Below are 17041 nucleotides of genomic sequence, written 5' to 3' on the forward strand. Positions count from 1 at the left end.
GGTACGACTCTTTACCTGGCCTGTCGATCCATGCTGGCCACTCGGAGGCTCTCCCAGCGAGAGTTCAGGAGGGACATCTGCTCCCGGATTTCATCCTCTTCCTCTTCCATCAGATTTCCTTGAGCTATCAATTGATTACCTGCTTGGAGAACATTACCCACGCTGCTCTGACGACCTGTCAGTTTCATCATAAAGTCCTGTGTAGAAAGGACGAGAAAAGCTATGATGATTGATAATGTACACCTATGGAGAAAAAAGGTCAACTGAAGTCTTACCCAGAGACATTTGAATATTAACGTCAAGATTTATAGCACTGCTTCTACAATGTAAACAGATGCAGGGATGCTTGAATCTACAATACAGCCTGATCCTTATGTTACTTGTTACATGAAACCCCTTTTAGAGGTGGGTGCTACATTGCTAACATATTTTGAGCTAAGTCTGATACATACTGAAAAAATAAGGTGCAGCGCCAATGAAGAATTTTATGCAACATAACAATGATTAGTAAGAAGCAGCAGGGTTTTCTTTCACAGCTAATAAATAACAAGGCACCCGTTTGGCACTTTTTTTCCAAAAGGCCCTGAAATAGTGGCCCTTAATGAGGCTTCTCCATACACTGGTATTAGAGCAACTTTGCGCACTCAGATAAAAAACATCTGGATATGTTTCTCTCCACATCCGCAAGCTTTCACCACGTATGACACTGAAAAAGATGCCTCAGTAAAGCACACCCTCATACGGACAAGTGTTGCTGTAGCAACTGCTTGTGTGCACATAATGAAGGGCTGCTTCCAAGTTCCAAATTTCAGGGAGGCGGCTGGATTCCTAACTAGCTGGAGCGGCTTCCTTCAACTCACTTGGAGAGAGCAATATGAAGGCCAGACTTGTCTTTTTTGAGCGTTCTCTAGATGAGTAAGCATTTCTGACAGCTACTCTGTGCAAATTGTTTTTGATGAGGCTTTGGTGAGAAGTTGGAGTAAGTAAGGGAATAACCAGGCGAAAAAAAAAAAAAACAAGACTGATTCTTTAGATCGCCTGAAAAGCCTGGCTGTTAAAGAGGCTTTGGATTTTGCTGCTTTCAGTCTTGCTACCAGCTTTCTGCTCTGACCTGGATTCCAGACATTAGACTTCACAAATATTCACATTTCAGCCAAGGGAAACCAGCCAAAACCCCTTTAAACACATGCAAAGGCAGAAACCCTGCAATTGCACCTTCTTGAACAAGAGAGTAAACTTTCCAGGGTACGACAGTGTGGTGTGTAGGCATTAAACTGGTTTCAGCTTAGGTATTATCCTGCAGAAAACTAACTTCTTACTCAAAAGCGGAGAATGACAGTTTCCTGAGGCTCAAACAGCTTTGCAATTTAGGCAAATAATTGTATTGATTATTGACACTGCACCATCACAAGTGCTAGATTCTAGCACTGTGCTAGAAGTAGCTGATTAAGAGACTTACATAGTTTGGTTACACTTACAGTGGAGAACTAGATTTATCTGTGAGGATTTATGAATTATAACTTAAAATATACAATGAATTGATCCGAGTAATGCTGTACATCTGTATTTTATGGTGTAGTGAAAATTATTACATGCTCTTGTTGACAACTCCAGAATTACTACTGGCTATTTTGCAGGAGACAAGCTAAACAAGAAATGTTTCTTTGCTTAAAAATCCAACTATACAAGAATAAATAATAATTAATAAACTCTAATCACCTGGAGTATTGATGGCCTTCACTGGTAGGATTCAGTGCATGCACACTGTAACAACTGCACACCCATTCTATGCAAAGAACTTGCTTTATGCATCCTAAGGCCCATTTTCATAAACAGTAAACCTCAATATTTCATAGCAAGGGTAAAATGTTTTATTTCATGGACCGTGGACATTAATTGGTATTACCTCATGCGTGTGAAACTGTTCTTTGACTTCTTCCACGTCATTAGACACCTCGTCTTGGATCTGCAAATCATCCTCAGCCGACAGCAGCCAGGTCAATACCTCCTCCAGTGTGGTCTGGTAGCTGTCCAAGTCCACTTCCAGTAGACTGCCTTCCATATCCTCCTCCGCCTCTGTCCGGGTGCTGGGACTCATGGAGTGAGCACTGCTACCTGCTTCCTCCATCTGTACATTCTAAGAAGTGTGGTGAAGAGAAGGGCACCACAGTCATAAAACAAAGAGTAAGCTGTGCTACAACAAAAAGTGTAACATTTGAAAGGTGGACTTTAAATTAGTGAATGTAATCTTTTAGAGGCACTGATGAATAAGTCTTTAAGGTCTAGCAGCATCAGTCCTGTCGAAGTTGTTTTAAAGTATTTTTCATCCTGCATTTTTTATATCTACGAATGGGTGTTACAGCCACAGACAGTAGCTACTGTGTATTTGGTCATGTGGTTGTGCATGAAACAAACAACATGGGTCTCAAACAAAACAGTTTAAGGATAAATGGAAGTCAGAAACCAAAATGTTGTAAGTCAATATAAATAATATCACATCTTCTGAATGAAGACAAGAACATATAATTGAAGTTGTTGTTGTTACTCTGTATTGGAAAGGCTGCAATAAACAGTCGGACCCTAAAAAGGGAAACCCAAGCACTGATGACATGTATGCCGAGTCAACGTTCCCATATCCGAAACCTCAAGCTGTCCTTTACTCATATTTTCATCAGCTGGTATGTTTAAAATAGAATGGGAGACAAGGAGGGGCTTTTCAAGACTGCAGAACAACATGCCAGGCAGTTAAGAGAAAAGAAGCCACTGCCAGCCTATTATGGTTTGCAGGACAAATTGCAGGACTAATTTGATGGACAAGTCTATCTCCATCTGAGGGTACAATTTCCGATGGGACAGCCAGGGGTGAGCTTGTGTGATAGTCAGCAAGATGGATAGGACAAATTTGAAAGATGTCCATTTAAACAGTAGGGCCTACATAAAATCCCACTATTACTCTAAAAATCAAAATTAAACAACAATTAAAAAACAAAAATCAAACACATTAAATAAATCAGAAAAATAATTGAATAGGCAACATTATTAATGCATGCTTTCTGCAGATGAATTGAAAAGTCTGTTTATGCTAATGAACAATTTTTTAAGGAAACGTAGGTGTCATTTGTTGTGCTGCAAGTGAAAATTAGATTAAAGCTGCGTTTGGAAGTCAGCGTACAATCGCAGAAACACAAATAAGTGTCAGGTGAGGTCAAATTAGGATTCTGTTTTCCAAGTGAAAGCTTTGCAAGAAAATGACTAAATGGTCACTTGCTAAAATAATTTAATGATCTTTTGGCCAAGACTTGCAAAATACTGAAAACCCTTCCATTAGCAAGCCACAAGCTGACAGAAAAAGTACTAAGGAGGGAAAGAAAGACAAGAGCAGAATAAAGTGCTCAAATCCTTGACCTGAATGACCATAATATAACTATGGCATTGACCAGAATATCAAGAATATGATGCATTACAATATGTACATCTGATTACTTAGCTACATTTCAACATAAATGACAACAATGCCTGAAATGTACTGTTAGATATCCAACAGTTTTATTGATATCAATCCCAAACCAATGATCAAACCCACATCGACACAGGAGATAGGATTATGAATCATTCATTTAGGAAGAGCTGAAACACTACCAATCAGAAACAAAGAGCCTTTATTCTTCCTCCACTCAGCCCCACAACTCTGTATTACACATCACTTCCTATGGGGAAAGGAAGCATGCCAGGAAAGTAAATCCCTCTTTTGGACCAATCAGAGCACCATTCAAAAAGAGTTTTCCAGCATTCATTCCAGGGTGTGTAAAGTATGTGCCCATGGGCAGTAAAAACTAAAGAGGAGGTGGTTTGGGGGATTTTCTGACTTCTGACTAGAAACCTCTAAAACTAGCTGCCCCAAAAAAGGCATGTGATTGAAAGAAAAAAAGTGCAGTGGACTAGAAGGGACTAATGTAACAGATACTTATGATCCAGAGTTGTAACAGAGAGTGATCAAGCAACGTTTATTCTTTGCAGACTTCAGCTAATACTTTGACATGCATGTAAATGGTTTATGGAGGATGAAGCAACACTGATGGCAGACCACAAATAGTCCAAGTTTCTGAAACAGCAGGGACATCCTACTGGATGGATATTCAGATAAGTTGCTGAAATGGTAAAACACTGACTGTCATAAGCATGTCAGCCACAAATCAATCTGCTACAAGATATCTTTAATCCTCAAATAACCTTCCCTTTAGATTACATGCATTTTCCTCCTCAATTGATTCCGTCATTTCCTTCCATCCTTTTTAAATTTCTGTGTTAGAGCTGTACAGAGCTCCATCTGCTATCCAATGTCAGAGGGGTGAGTCATGGCTCTGCCCCCTATTTGCCTGTGCCTGCTGTGCTTTTCATGAACAGCCCTGGAGAGAATGAAGGAGATGGCTTTTTCAAAGTGAGTTGAGCTCAGTCTATCAGGCAACACATAATGAGATGGTTTACATTATTCCTTACTCTTGCACAGAAAACCCTTTACGGCCTTCAAGCTGGATGTTATCAGAAACATGTCGCAGAACCAAAGTTAAGAGCATGTATAAACATATTTTCCTTGACTACAGATATTTAGTTCTCTCCATTCATAGAGGGTGATAAGAGTTTGTTTACACAATCGCAGAAAGGAGAGATTCAGACAAGAAGCCATCAAGGTAAAGCAAAAAACACATAGCAGTTAACAAGAGCCAGCAGTTAATCATAATGTGCCTCCTAATCATAAAAAAACTTGAGGTTTGTTAGGAAAAAACACATAGGAATTACCAATTATAGAAGGTTGACCCACTCTGAGTGGACAAAAAAAAAAAAATCATGGATCGTCAGAGAAGATTAAGATGTATTTCACTCTTGCTTTATAACACAATAGCATATATCATAGTTACATCAAGTAGAGATGAGAAACAATAAGCTCCACAAAGCAGGTAAATTATAAACAAACACACAGACAATTACCATAGTAAAGCAATACAATCTGTACCGGTATGCACTTTTATTTTAAAAAATTTGAATCCTACTTTTGTAAAGATTAAGAATTTGAATGATGTTGAATTGTTGAATTGCGTTATAAATTAAGGACAGGAGTTTTGCCCTCATGAATAAAATAGACTAAGGATCAAACAGCTGTCAAGTCATGTATCATTTCCCCAATCTCAGTGGCACATCTTTATTAAAACCAGCATATCAGAAAGATATAGACAATTTTTGATTTAAAATTTTCATTTAGTAAAGCTTCTAAAATTGAGTCACGTTGACCTCATAGTTACACACGTAATTGAACAAACAATATTATGCAAACAGTTACAGCCTGCAACACCCCTGATTCCAAATTCACATGACCATACACTATCTCGTTTGTACGTCTCGAGAAGTAATGACTGTAACTTACCTGAGCACTGACACTTGGACCGGAGTCATCAGCCCCTACTTTGTATTTGCGTGGCAGAGTCTCTACTTCTCGAATAGACTCCATGCTGACTTCCTTTGGCAGCACAGCAAACAGCGATGTCACATACATGATGATGGACTTCTTATCGGGTAACTGCACAGCCACATCTTCAACACAGCAGTGGCATAACAAGAGTTAGAGGTGTGAATGGAAGGCGAGTTGAGTTATTCAGCTGTAATTAAACTTGCCTTTGACAAAGGTCAGGTAGAACTACCCCTTAGAGAAAGTTTACAGAAAGCCCTGCATGCAAAGAGTGCATCTGCAAGCACACAAATCTACAGGTACAAATTAAACTAGTGGAATAATGAATGAAAAAACTGCAAATAAAAACAATTTAAAAAGCAGCCAAGGACAAGAGGATCTACAGCCGGTCTATCCCTGAACTGGTTCAAACATTAAGGCGGGTCCAGTGAAAATGTGTTGGAATTTTAAACAGTTGAAATTTTCATTCTTTATTGCTCTGTTTTAATGGGCCATGCTTCAGAATATTTCCATGTGTCCATACCTTCAGGATCTAGAAGCTTCTCAATGGCCAACTGCTCTTTGGCCACAGTGAAGGCATGGTCTAGTCTCTCAACAGGGTTCATTCTGACCACCTGGTCCCAACTGATATAATTTGGTCTGAAGAAACACACAACAGCAGCGAAAAATGTTCATATTAACAGAAATGATAAAAACAATACCAAAAAAGGAAATGCGGGATGAAATAATTCATTAAAATATTATACATTTAGTTGGCTTTATTAAAATGATGCATCTGGTAAAATTAATTACATTTATTATAAGTGTACCTTTTCAACTAATTGCTGTAATTTAATCACGTTTCTGCAAAGTATATTCAACAAATTTAGTTTTCAACAGGGCAGCACAGTGCAGTGGTTAGCGCTTAGGCCTGGTTCAATTCCAACAATGGGACCTTTCTGTGTGGAGTTTGCATGTTCTCCCTGTATCTGCATGGATTTCCTCCGGGTTCTCCGGTTTCCTCAAACAGTCCAAAAACAGATTATTTGGAAAAAATTGAGAAAAATTGCTCTGAATGAGTGCGTGACAGAATGTCTGTCTGCTTATGTGGCCCTGTGATTGACTGGCGACCCGTTCAGGGTGTACCCCGCCTCTCGCACAATGACTCGCAGCTAGGATAGGCTCCAGCATCCCCCACGACCCTGAGTGCAGGATAAGCGGCAGATGATGAATGGATCGTTTTCAACAATATGATTAAATCAAATTTGTAGTACATTACACTGAATGACTCCCATGTACAAACTCAAATAATATATACTTGTATATGCATGCAAACAACTTTGGTCAGGGCTAGTTGGGTGTGGAATGTGTGTATTCAGTCATCCACTTAAACCCCAGTCCAAGTCAAAAACAACATTGGCCTTTCTAACAACTCATTGTGTTTGTGTGTGTGTGTGTGTGCGTGTGTGTGCGTGTGTGTGTGTGGAGGGTGGTGGTGAGAGGTTACCGAAATGGTAGAAAAACTCCTGATACTTTGCTCTCTCTAGTTAACACACACAATACAGCGGTATGTGCAAACATCAACATGGCAGGTGTAAACTCAGGCAAGCAGTGTATGTACACACACGCAAGCACACGCGCACACACACACACACACACACACACACACACACACACACACACACACACACACACACACACACACACACACACACACACACAAGGGGTGACAAGGTCCTGGTCCTTTTACTCGGGCCCTAAATTCCAAGCCTTGGTTTACATGCATGATTTTGAATTTTTAAAAATCTATTCATATAATTAGATCACTTTCTCATATCTATAGTTTTAACTGTATCCTGTCTTTTATTATCATGCATCATTTGTTCTTAATTGTTCACATTTTTGAAGTTTGATTCATAGCTTTTATTTGTTTTGATGTATCTTTGAATTTTGTAGGTTCTTATCATACTTCTAGCATTTCTTTACTTGTGCATGTCATATTATGAAACTTTATTGCCTTTGTGGCTGCAGAAAAAAAAGTTGCCATGTCAACATTCATGCTTGAGTGCCTGAAAGACTTGAATTCCCAGGTGCTCTCCTTACCTGAAGTGGTGTAGAATGCCATTGAAAGCTAAGCCATCTGCCCAGCTGGTGGTGAAGTTGAGCACATTGACTTCTGGGTAGGAGCGAGTGCACTGGCGCACCCAGCTGAGAAGGATCTTCTCACTGTTGGTTTGTTGAAGGTTGGACATGACATCTTTCATAATGTCTTTCACCTGCAGACAAGTGCATACATGGCACAACATGAATACATTTATCCAAATCCACATCTATCATCAATACTGCTGATTGCAGTGACAGGGTCACTCAGGGAAGGTTAGAGTCAATACTAAGTCACACATTTAGGACTTACCTTAATAATTAAATAAAATTGAAAGCAAAACACATCTCACTCCCTTTATTTCTTAAAAATATGTGTTACATGAGATCATGCTTGAAACATTTTTCAACAAAAGCACTAGGCAAGACAACAGTATACAAATAAAAAAAAGCTCAATTTCCCATAATAACAGCTCATTTGGGATGCACAAGATATACATTCCATTGTTGTAAATGTGTTTTATTTTTTTAATTTGATACTTACTAAAATGGCAGTGGTTAAGTAATACATTTGATTTGAGCCATCGTTTTTTTCACTGACATATGTGCACATCAACATGCTTTTTTGTCTGAAATACTAGTAAACAGTGACATTAACCATGACTAATGCTTTGTATGTGTGTGTGCAGGCCGTGAGAACAGAAAGAAACCACATGTCTATTTACTCACCTGCCAATGGAGGATAATGCTCCAGATGAGGCCTAAAGTCAGCTTGTGGTTCCCATCCACAATATCTGTCCCTCCTATATTTACCAGATCCACCTAGGCATAGACGAAAAAATAATTGAAAGTATAATAAATTTCAAAGTCATAAGTGAGTTGTTTGTGATTTCATATTATAATACATAATGAATAAGCTGATTTTGAAAAAGGTTCAGACTGTTCCATTACTGTAATTATGTCATGACTTTCATAAGACGACAAATAATTAGTTAAGATAGAAAAAAATATATACAAAAAGTTTATCCACATATAGTATTTGATATCTTGCATCTTGAGAAATTTTCAACCACTTTGTAACAATAGCAATTCAGATTTGATTTTTATTCTAGTGCCCAAATCAATAACCAGCCGCACCCCATATAAAACTATAAAATTATCTGTTTAACACAAAAATATTGTGCAATTTAGTTTTGTTAGAAACTAGGTAAAAAACAAAACAAAAATGGGACTAAAACTTATAGAATACCACAATACAAATACAAACTTAAAATGCCACATTGTGAGTGCATTACCATATGAAAGGTTTAGATGTTAGTTTGGTTGGTTAATATAACAATCTATACAATGAAATGATGCAGCAAATGTTAGATGTTTGGGAGAGAAAGTCAGAGAAGCCAGACTGAGAAGGTTCGGCTATATACAGAGGCAGGATGGTGAATATATTGGTAGACGGATGCTGGAATTGAAGCTGCCAGGCAGGAGGTCTAGAGGAAGACCAAAGAGCAGATTTATGAACTTAGTGAAAAAGAATATGAAGGTTGGTGTGAGAGAGAAGAGCAGAGAACAGGGTTGGATGGAGAAGAGGAAGACAATGAAATGATGCAATAATTTCAAAAAAATAATTAGTCTTAGGTCAGGCTCTACTTGTTGAACTCCTTAGGAGTGATTATATGTAAATATGTGTGAGAACTGACCTCTGATCCCCATCCCAATTAGCCTTACTCTACCACAACCTCACATACCGCCTTTCCCCTCTCTCTTTGAGTCTCAAGTCCTACACACAGACAGAAGCTTATATGTATAATTTATGACTTCTCTATGACTCCATCACATACATTTAACCTCTTGCCTTTAAACAACTGAGAGGGGATAACTTGTGCATGCCCACATACACACACACGCGCACACACGCACACACGCACACACACACACGCGCGCACACACACACACACGCGCACACACACACACGCCTGGCTCAACACAATCACTAAGGGCAATTACCATGATTCATGCCCTTTGCAGCTGACATTGGAAAAACATCCATATCTCCCAGAGGGAGCCTCTTGAGTGCTTGCTGACCACCTCAGCCAAGCTTAAGATAAAAATATGACATTTTGCATATCCAGTTTTCCAATTATGTGGCTGCAGCTCCCAAAGCCTTATACGCAACTTAAAACTAATACTGAGGTTGGACAGAAAGGACACGTGATTTCACTGTTAAAATATGCTGCGAAAATCAGCAAATTTCAACTGAATAGGTAAAATATATATGATTGAAATTTTACTATTACCTGCAGAAATATTGAAAGCTAAATTCACTTTCCTGAAACAGACCAACTTGCAAAGGTTATCAAATGTCTTGCTGGTAAGAACTAGCAGGCCTTGCATGGGAAATTTAGACCTTTCTAACTCCTGTGAGTGTGCTGTGCCCCTTCACACCAAAACACATGTTGCTAGGGTCACGGCATGAAACTGCTCTTTTAACACAGATGGGGTGGAGGGAAGGTATTTTTTGGAGAACAAAAAATACAGAACATAATGACAAACTGAGGGGAAAAATAAGGCCATGGGGCAAAATGTGTCCTGTGTATTAAATGTGAACCTCAACTTGAAATACAGCAATTTTGAGAATTACAAGACCAAAGAACCCTTCACTTTCACAGCAACAACAAAATAAACACAACAGCAGTTAATTTCGCCATTCTTCTTCTCTCATCTGGCCAGTGATGAACAACTCGGAACAATCAGCAGCTGAAATTGGCTACAGTCAGACACTGAAAATACCTGTCTAATGACATCTGGCGAGGATATGTGTGTGTTAAAATTACACACTGAAGAGCATCTGTGTGCCAGTAGCATCAGAAAAAGGTAAAAAAAAAACAAAAACAAAACATGAGGTACTTACATTATTTTGATGCAAGACTTGAAGTACTTTGTTTACATTGTTAAGAGAGTGGACTCTGGTGGATCCTCGCTCTTTGGTCTGATATGGGAAGAAAAAAATAAATCATATTTCAAAGGACAGCATTCTTAATCAGTCATAAAACAGAAGTGATAATTAAGTGTTCGTAATATATACACACAATACAGGACAAAATAAGAACATGCAATCCAAAGGTCAAAAGTCGAATGTCAAAGGTCAACATCACTGCGATATCATAATGTTCAATATTGAAGGGCATCAAAGGCCTCCAAAGTGGACACTATCTAAGTCCAGGCCGGCGCAGATATAAACTGCAGTGTGAAGGGCTATCTGACTTCGGAACTTTGGTAACCCCCTGACCTAATTCAGAACAAATGTGGTTTGTTGAATATAAACAAAACAAAACAAAATACAACATACTCACACACACACACACACACACACACACAACATATTGACAAGATAGAGCATTACTCAACGGAGTGTTTCACCCCACTCATTCACCACACCCATTATCCCATCAGTCCTGTCCACAGGCCAAGCTCTAGAAAGAATGTCAGGCGGAAAGGCTACCGGTTATGTATCCTTTATAAGACTTGACATACACACCCATCCAAAAGTATTGGACCGGCGAGGCTAATGCCTTTTTTTTTGTTGTAGACTGAAAAGTTTTGCGATTCACATTTAAAGGTGAAAAGGTGACAAGAGACTTCAGCTTTTATTTCCATGTTCAGTCTTTACATCTGGATCCTAAACACAACTTAGAGTTCAGAATTATTTGTTTAAATGCAATTAATTTATATGTATGCAAAATTATTTGAACATGTGACATGTGTTTTTTTGTTGCCCAGGGGTGTTGTCTTGCATTGATTATTCAACATATAAGTAGGAATGAATGTCCAATTCTTTTTCAAATTTGGGTTTTGCCCGTACAGAATGTATTTTGGTATAATCAACATGAAAACCAGTGAGTTGATCTTATGTGAAAAACAAGCAATTGTGAAGCTGAAAGAATGAAAATTAATCAGCGCTATTGGTATCAATCTACTGTTTGTAGGAGATTTCCGTAACAAAAGCATAGAGGCTGCACCAGAATATTCAAACCACTCATTAGAAAGTCAAATAAGCGGGCCAGTCTGGAATTTGCCAAAAAAGTACAGAGATGAGCCTAAAACATTCTGGGATGTCTTATGGACTGATGAGACCAATATTGACTTTTACCAAGGAGAAAAACAAGATCTGCTCATGATCCCAAACATGGAAGTTCATCCGTTAAATAAGGTGAAAGTAACGTCATAGCTTGGGCTTCCTCTGGGATCGGCTCATTAATCATCATTGATGATGTGACAGTGGCAGCAAAGTTGAACTCAGTAGGACACAAATACATTCTGTCTGCCAATATAAAGAAAGATGCAAGTAAACTGATCGGGAAATCCTTCGTCATGTAGCAAGATAAGTACCCAAAACACAATGCAAATAAACAAAGGAGTTCATGCGGGGCAGGAAGTGGAACATTTTACAAGTCAATCTCTAAGGTCTAAAAGGTTGCTCTTGTTATATATACAGGTACACAGATATAAACAGATGCACAGTGATCCCCAAGATGACTTCCACATAAAGCATCGGTTTCAAAAAATGTTCTGAATAGAAGCACTGAAGATGGGTTTCAGTGAGCAAATAATCCCAGCACTGGATCATCCAGTTCCTGAAAAGTGATAACCTTTGCATGCACAAGTCAAATAAAACCTCACCAGGACGGAGCCAGTGAGACCCTCCAGCAACTCAAGCAGTTTCTTTCCATCCCTCAGGTCGGAGAACAAATCCTTGATGGGTGTCTTTCCCGTCTGTATGGAAAGCACATTGCAAATGTTAGTTGTTTGTTTTCTTTGGCTGAAATAGCCAAAGTCATGATCTCTTGAGGATATGATTTCTTGATTTTAGATTTTGTAATGTCATTGCTAAAGTGCATATTTGCTTTGCTCTAGCTCATAACTGCACAATTTCCTGTCTTTTTCCTTCCATCCATCCAAACTGCCTTCTCTCAAAACAGCTGCTTGCCCATTCCTGGTCTTGCTCGCTATCTTTTGGGGATGAAAATCATGTCAACCAACCAAAGTCAAGCAGGATCAATATTAACAAAGAAATAAAATAAAGAAATATTCAGGGCCCATAGGTTGGCTTGAGGCTCCTGGACAACAAGGATTTCATTGTGTTTTCTTTTTATTGTTTTCAGGTCCAGACAAGCCATGATTTTTGTATTCATTAATTCATTTCTAGGATTTGCATTTGTATTTTGTACATTTTTTTACCAACTTTATAAAGGACTGCTATTTTATTCTTTTTGCAAAACCTGAGTGTTTTGTTTTCTTCTTTCTTTCTTTGTTTTCTTGCTTTCTTTATGCAGTTTTGGCTGTTGTTTTATTCATCAGAGCCACATGTTTCCACAAAAAACAATTCTAAGGATTAGTTTTGTACTATGAGAACATCTCTTAGATAGTTTTATGCAGGGATTTTTTGATACACTCTTTTACTCCGTTTTATTAAAGCAGTTGGCCTGTTGGAACCAACCCATTCAAATTAGTGCAACACCTTGTTGTTTTAATATGTATTTCAACACAAATTACCATGAAATTACCAAAATCTGTTGACTAAATATAAGCCTTTTGTTTAGAACCAAGAAAACCATGGGCCAACCCTGTATTTGACCAATCAAATATTATAGGTATCTGCCTTAAGCCACCTTTTTATTTTAGTTTGTTCCTAAGAGGGGGTAACCATCCCTTAAATCAAGTTTTAAAATATCCTCCAAATCAAAGCTTAATAAATGTCAGCAACAACAGATAACCCTGAACTATTTCTTCTTACAACTAATGACATCCTTAATAGTCCATTTTTGTGTGATAGCAGAAAAAATTGTCACCTTCAAGACCGAACAAGGTGTGTCTTATTCAGAAAGTATAATCATACCATTGTCACACTGAAGCCGTAGGAATACTGTGCTTTGTCCCAAGTGTTACACAATTGGTCTTTTCTTTGCCCATTCACACTTACATTTACATTGTAATATGGTGGCAGCACTGCCATGCAAGGCAACTAAGGGTTCTGCGTCTTACACTACAACACTCAAAAAGTCAAACAAGGAACGGCCTAGAAATAACTGCAGTTGCGGCCAGATCATCATTCTTACATACCTGACACATTACTCTGATAGGTCCCTTTCAGAGAACAATGAAATAAACATACGACCACACACATAAACCCATTAGCTCAGGAGACATGGCAATGCTAGATTGTATTCAAACAAAAGGACGTGTTAGGTTCTTTGTTTATGATAAAAGTATTTTTGTAATGACTGACACAGCGTACATTAGTGCAACTACTTTGGTCTCTCTTAAAGAGACATTACTTTAGTGACAAGGCTTTTTTTGTGCAGAGAAAGACAACAACTGTATTTCTAACCATGTTTCATTAGTGAAATAAATGTTGTGTATATACCTTGGAGAACTGTGCATTGATCCACTTGGTGAATGTTTTCTTTTGTACTGCATCATGCTCATCTGTGGAGAGAGGAGAGGAAGGTGTGTGAGAGTTGAACCAGTGTATCAGGAAAAGACATCCATAGCAGGTACAACCAGTCTTTTCATGACAGTTAATTACATTATTACACCAGAAATTTCACTCATTAATTCCAGCCAATTGTGGGCCTAATGTCACAACAGCGAAATGTGAACCATAATGGTTGCTCTGTCACACAGCTTAAAAGCGCAATAACCACTAGGGCTGGAAAATCAGAAAATTACACATAAACTCTGGAACAAAATGTAATCAAGGGGGCTATTTGGGTGATTTGTTCTAAGTGTCACACAGTGAGCTCTGTCAAAAGTAAAGGTAACAAAGGCAAATGTTCTTTAAGCAGATGTCCACAAGACCATGTCCATTTATAATGCTACCCCGGTATCTGAATCCAATTGTAAAAATATTTCACATTTTCTTCCAGCCTCTTTCCCTTCTCCGCCTCTGTTATTCTCTACTGCATAGCTCTAATAAGGCCTCATTGTGTGCCAGGCAGAGGGTCAGCTGCTTTGATGTGCCTGACTCCTGTAATGGATCATAGTAGTCCATAAAAAGCCATTTGTCCCCTCTTTCTCTTACATTAAAAAGCACTTGGGTTTTTCTTTTTTTTCTGCCACATGTTGGAAAAGATCTGGAAAACCTATTTCCACTTAAAATTTCTGATTAACCTTTCAACATATTAAATGATGAGGTCGTTGATAAAATACTTTTTACACACATATATAATTAATATACTATAAATAATAAGTCCATGACAAATATAGAATACACACAATAAAAAGCATATTTAGATTATCATTGTGTGTTCTCGACTCTAAACTTCCCTTTTGCTGCATCCTTCTTTCAATTTCAAAAGTTACAGATATAGAAAAAAAGGAGAATCTATAATAAGAATGTGTTTCTGAAAGAAAAAAAAAACAAAAAGCATTGCAGAAACTGATCTGTAGAAGAGAATCGGTGGAATTGTATGTGTGTTGAACTGCCATTGTAAGTCCTTCATGCACTGTGTAAAATACTATGAACTGAACAAAAGGTCAAAGGTTATGATCACCAGGTCCAACAGTTGTCTGCTTCTGTTTGAGGTGCTTGGAATGCAAGTATATATATATAAAATTGTGCGTGTGTGTGTGTGTCAAAATGCAGGCAATACGGAGGGGTGAGCAAGATGAATAGGTGAGGGAATTGGAAGGGTCATACAGTGTACATTGAAAGTCTGATCTATGGTTGGGCTGGTGTGTGTTCAAACTGAGAATACCAGCACAAATAACAATGGAGAGGAGAGACAGTAGTATTGTATTAAGTGCGTGTTTCAATGCAATTGACTGTTTAAATAAAAACAATTACAAGCACTTTCAAGCCAAGATCAGTTTCAATTTAGAAAAAAAGGCTGCATGGTATTTTATCAGCAAGATCGTCAATACTGTTGGTGAGATAGCAGATGAAATTAAGGATTGATGGCAATATAGTAGATCAGCAAAATACGAAAAATAAAAAGGCTTACTACAAAACACAGGGTTTCACAACAACAAAAGGAACTTTTTCTATCCTGTTCCAAAAAGGAGGAGGTCAAGGGTGCAACTGTCTCCTGCACCTCTAAAACAGGTTTGGGTAGACTTGGACAACAAATGAAAATTTTGTATACACATAAACCTTTAGATGTAACTGGTGCAAATAAGATTGACCAAAATTCAAGTGTAAATCATATGCTTAGGAATAAGGCCGACAGTGGGCTCCTATAAGCTGCTGTGGAGAAAGATTAAACTGATGTTGGTGCTTCTGTTAAGAGTGAAACCCATTGGTGAAACTCTTTATTCAGAAAAATAATATAAATAAAATTAATCATTACCATCATTATCCTCATCATCATAACAAAAAGTCTCACTCCACCACCTTGTACTTTAATTTACTGTTAATGGTCCTGAACAGCAGTTAGCAGCTATTCAGCATGTATTTTTGTCATATACTTTGGTGTATATGGCCTATTAACATACTGCATACTGTAGCTGTTCAAACAACATGGGACTGTAAAAGGTGACAATGGTTGTTTGCAGCTAGTCTTGTATACTAAAAAAAAAAAAAAAAACTTGTGCACAATCTTGTCTCTGCCAAGTTCTGTTATTAAGCAAATATGTTTTTCTCATTTGCTATCAAACAGGTGCATTCATTTCAGAACATGATTTCCCCTGGTGCTATTTTGAAAGGACGCTGTTGTTGTACCCTTTTCTCAGCCCCACCCAAAACTGTGATAGGCTTACAGAATTACAAACAAGCCAGAGCATTTTCTCCTACAATAGAAGAATGATAATGGGGTGAGCCAGACATCTCTCCTGTGCTGGCACAGCACATCTGTGGAGTGGAGGGATGTCTGGCTGTGCAGGACAAGAGTGCAGACAACGGGTGTCATGGTTTTACTCCAGAATAGGTGTGACAATTGGCACATCCACCTAGGTGTCATGTTCTCATCACGGCCAATCAGACCTGACTGGTGTGATATGGTAGTGAATTACAGTTGCAATTTTTCCCCCCACTTAAAAGAAAAGCCAGACTTTAGTGGAATTTCTCTTCAGCAAAGCCAGGCTGAGATGGTTCAGTCCTGTACAGAGAAGGGATGGTGAATATATTGGTAGAGGGATGCTGGAATTGGAACTGCCAGGCAGGAGGTCTCGAGGAAGACTAAAGAGAAGATTTATGGACATAGTGAAAGTAAAAAAAGTTAGTTGGTGTGAGAGAGGAGGATACAGAGAATAGGGTTGGATGGAGAAGGTTGATTCACTGTGACGACCTCTGAAGGGAAACAGCGAAAGGAAAAGAATAGCATGTAAATCAGTTACATTGATAGAATCATGAGCATAAGCCCCAACAATAACTGGAGACAATAAAAGTCAGAGGCCACAATGATAAAGACAGCGGATAGAATGAATGGAAAAAAAGGCATTGACTCAAGCTTGTATGAGCAGCAGGGTAGATTTGCTTTCAACACTACTTTTTTTAATAAGAGGAGG

The 17041-nt window shown here is 38.4% G+C and overlaps 1 protein-coding gene across 5 annotated transcripts in view; it reads right to left on the reverse strand.

Annotated features, from left to right (window-relative positions):
* Positions 1-17041, reverse strand: part of utrn (utrophin) — a 176227-nt gene that overhangs the window by 141557 nt on the left and 17629 nt on the right. For all 5 annotated transcript variants that reach the window (XM_086167542.1, XM_086167540.1, XM_086167541.1 and 2 more), the window contains exons 3-11: positions 13962-14023; positions 12218-12310; positions 10449-10526; positions 8270-8362; positions 7544-7716; positions 5985-6100; positions 5420-5586; positions 1907-2137; positions 16-197 (exon numbers count right to left, since the gene is read on the reverse strand). In XM_086167542.1, the coding sequence (XP_086023668.1) occupies positions 16-197; positions 1907-2137; positions 5420-5586; positions 5985-6100; positions 7544-7716; positions 8270-8362; positions 10449-10526; positions 12218-12310; positions 13962-14023 (1195 nt within the window). The remainder of the gene's footprint in view (positions 1-15; positions 198-1906; positions 2138-5419; positions 5587-5984; positions 6101-7543; positions 7717-8269; positions 8363-10448; positions 10527-12217; positions 12311-13961; positions 14024-17041) is intronic.

The sequence above is a fragment of the Fistularia commersonii genome, chromosome 20 (assembly GCF_037954325.1).
Source record: "Fistularia commersonii isolate RoL2024-O1a breed Wild chromosome 20, RoL_Fcom_v1.0, whole genome shotgun sequence".
Lineage (NCBI taxonomy): Eukaryota > Metazoa > Chordata > Actinopteri > Syngnathiformes > Fistulariidae > Fistularia > Fistularia commersonii.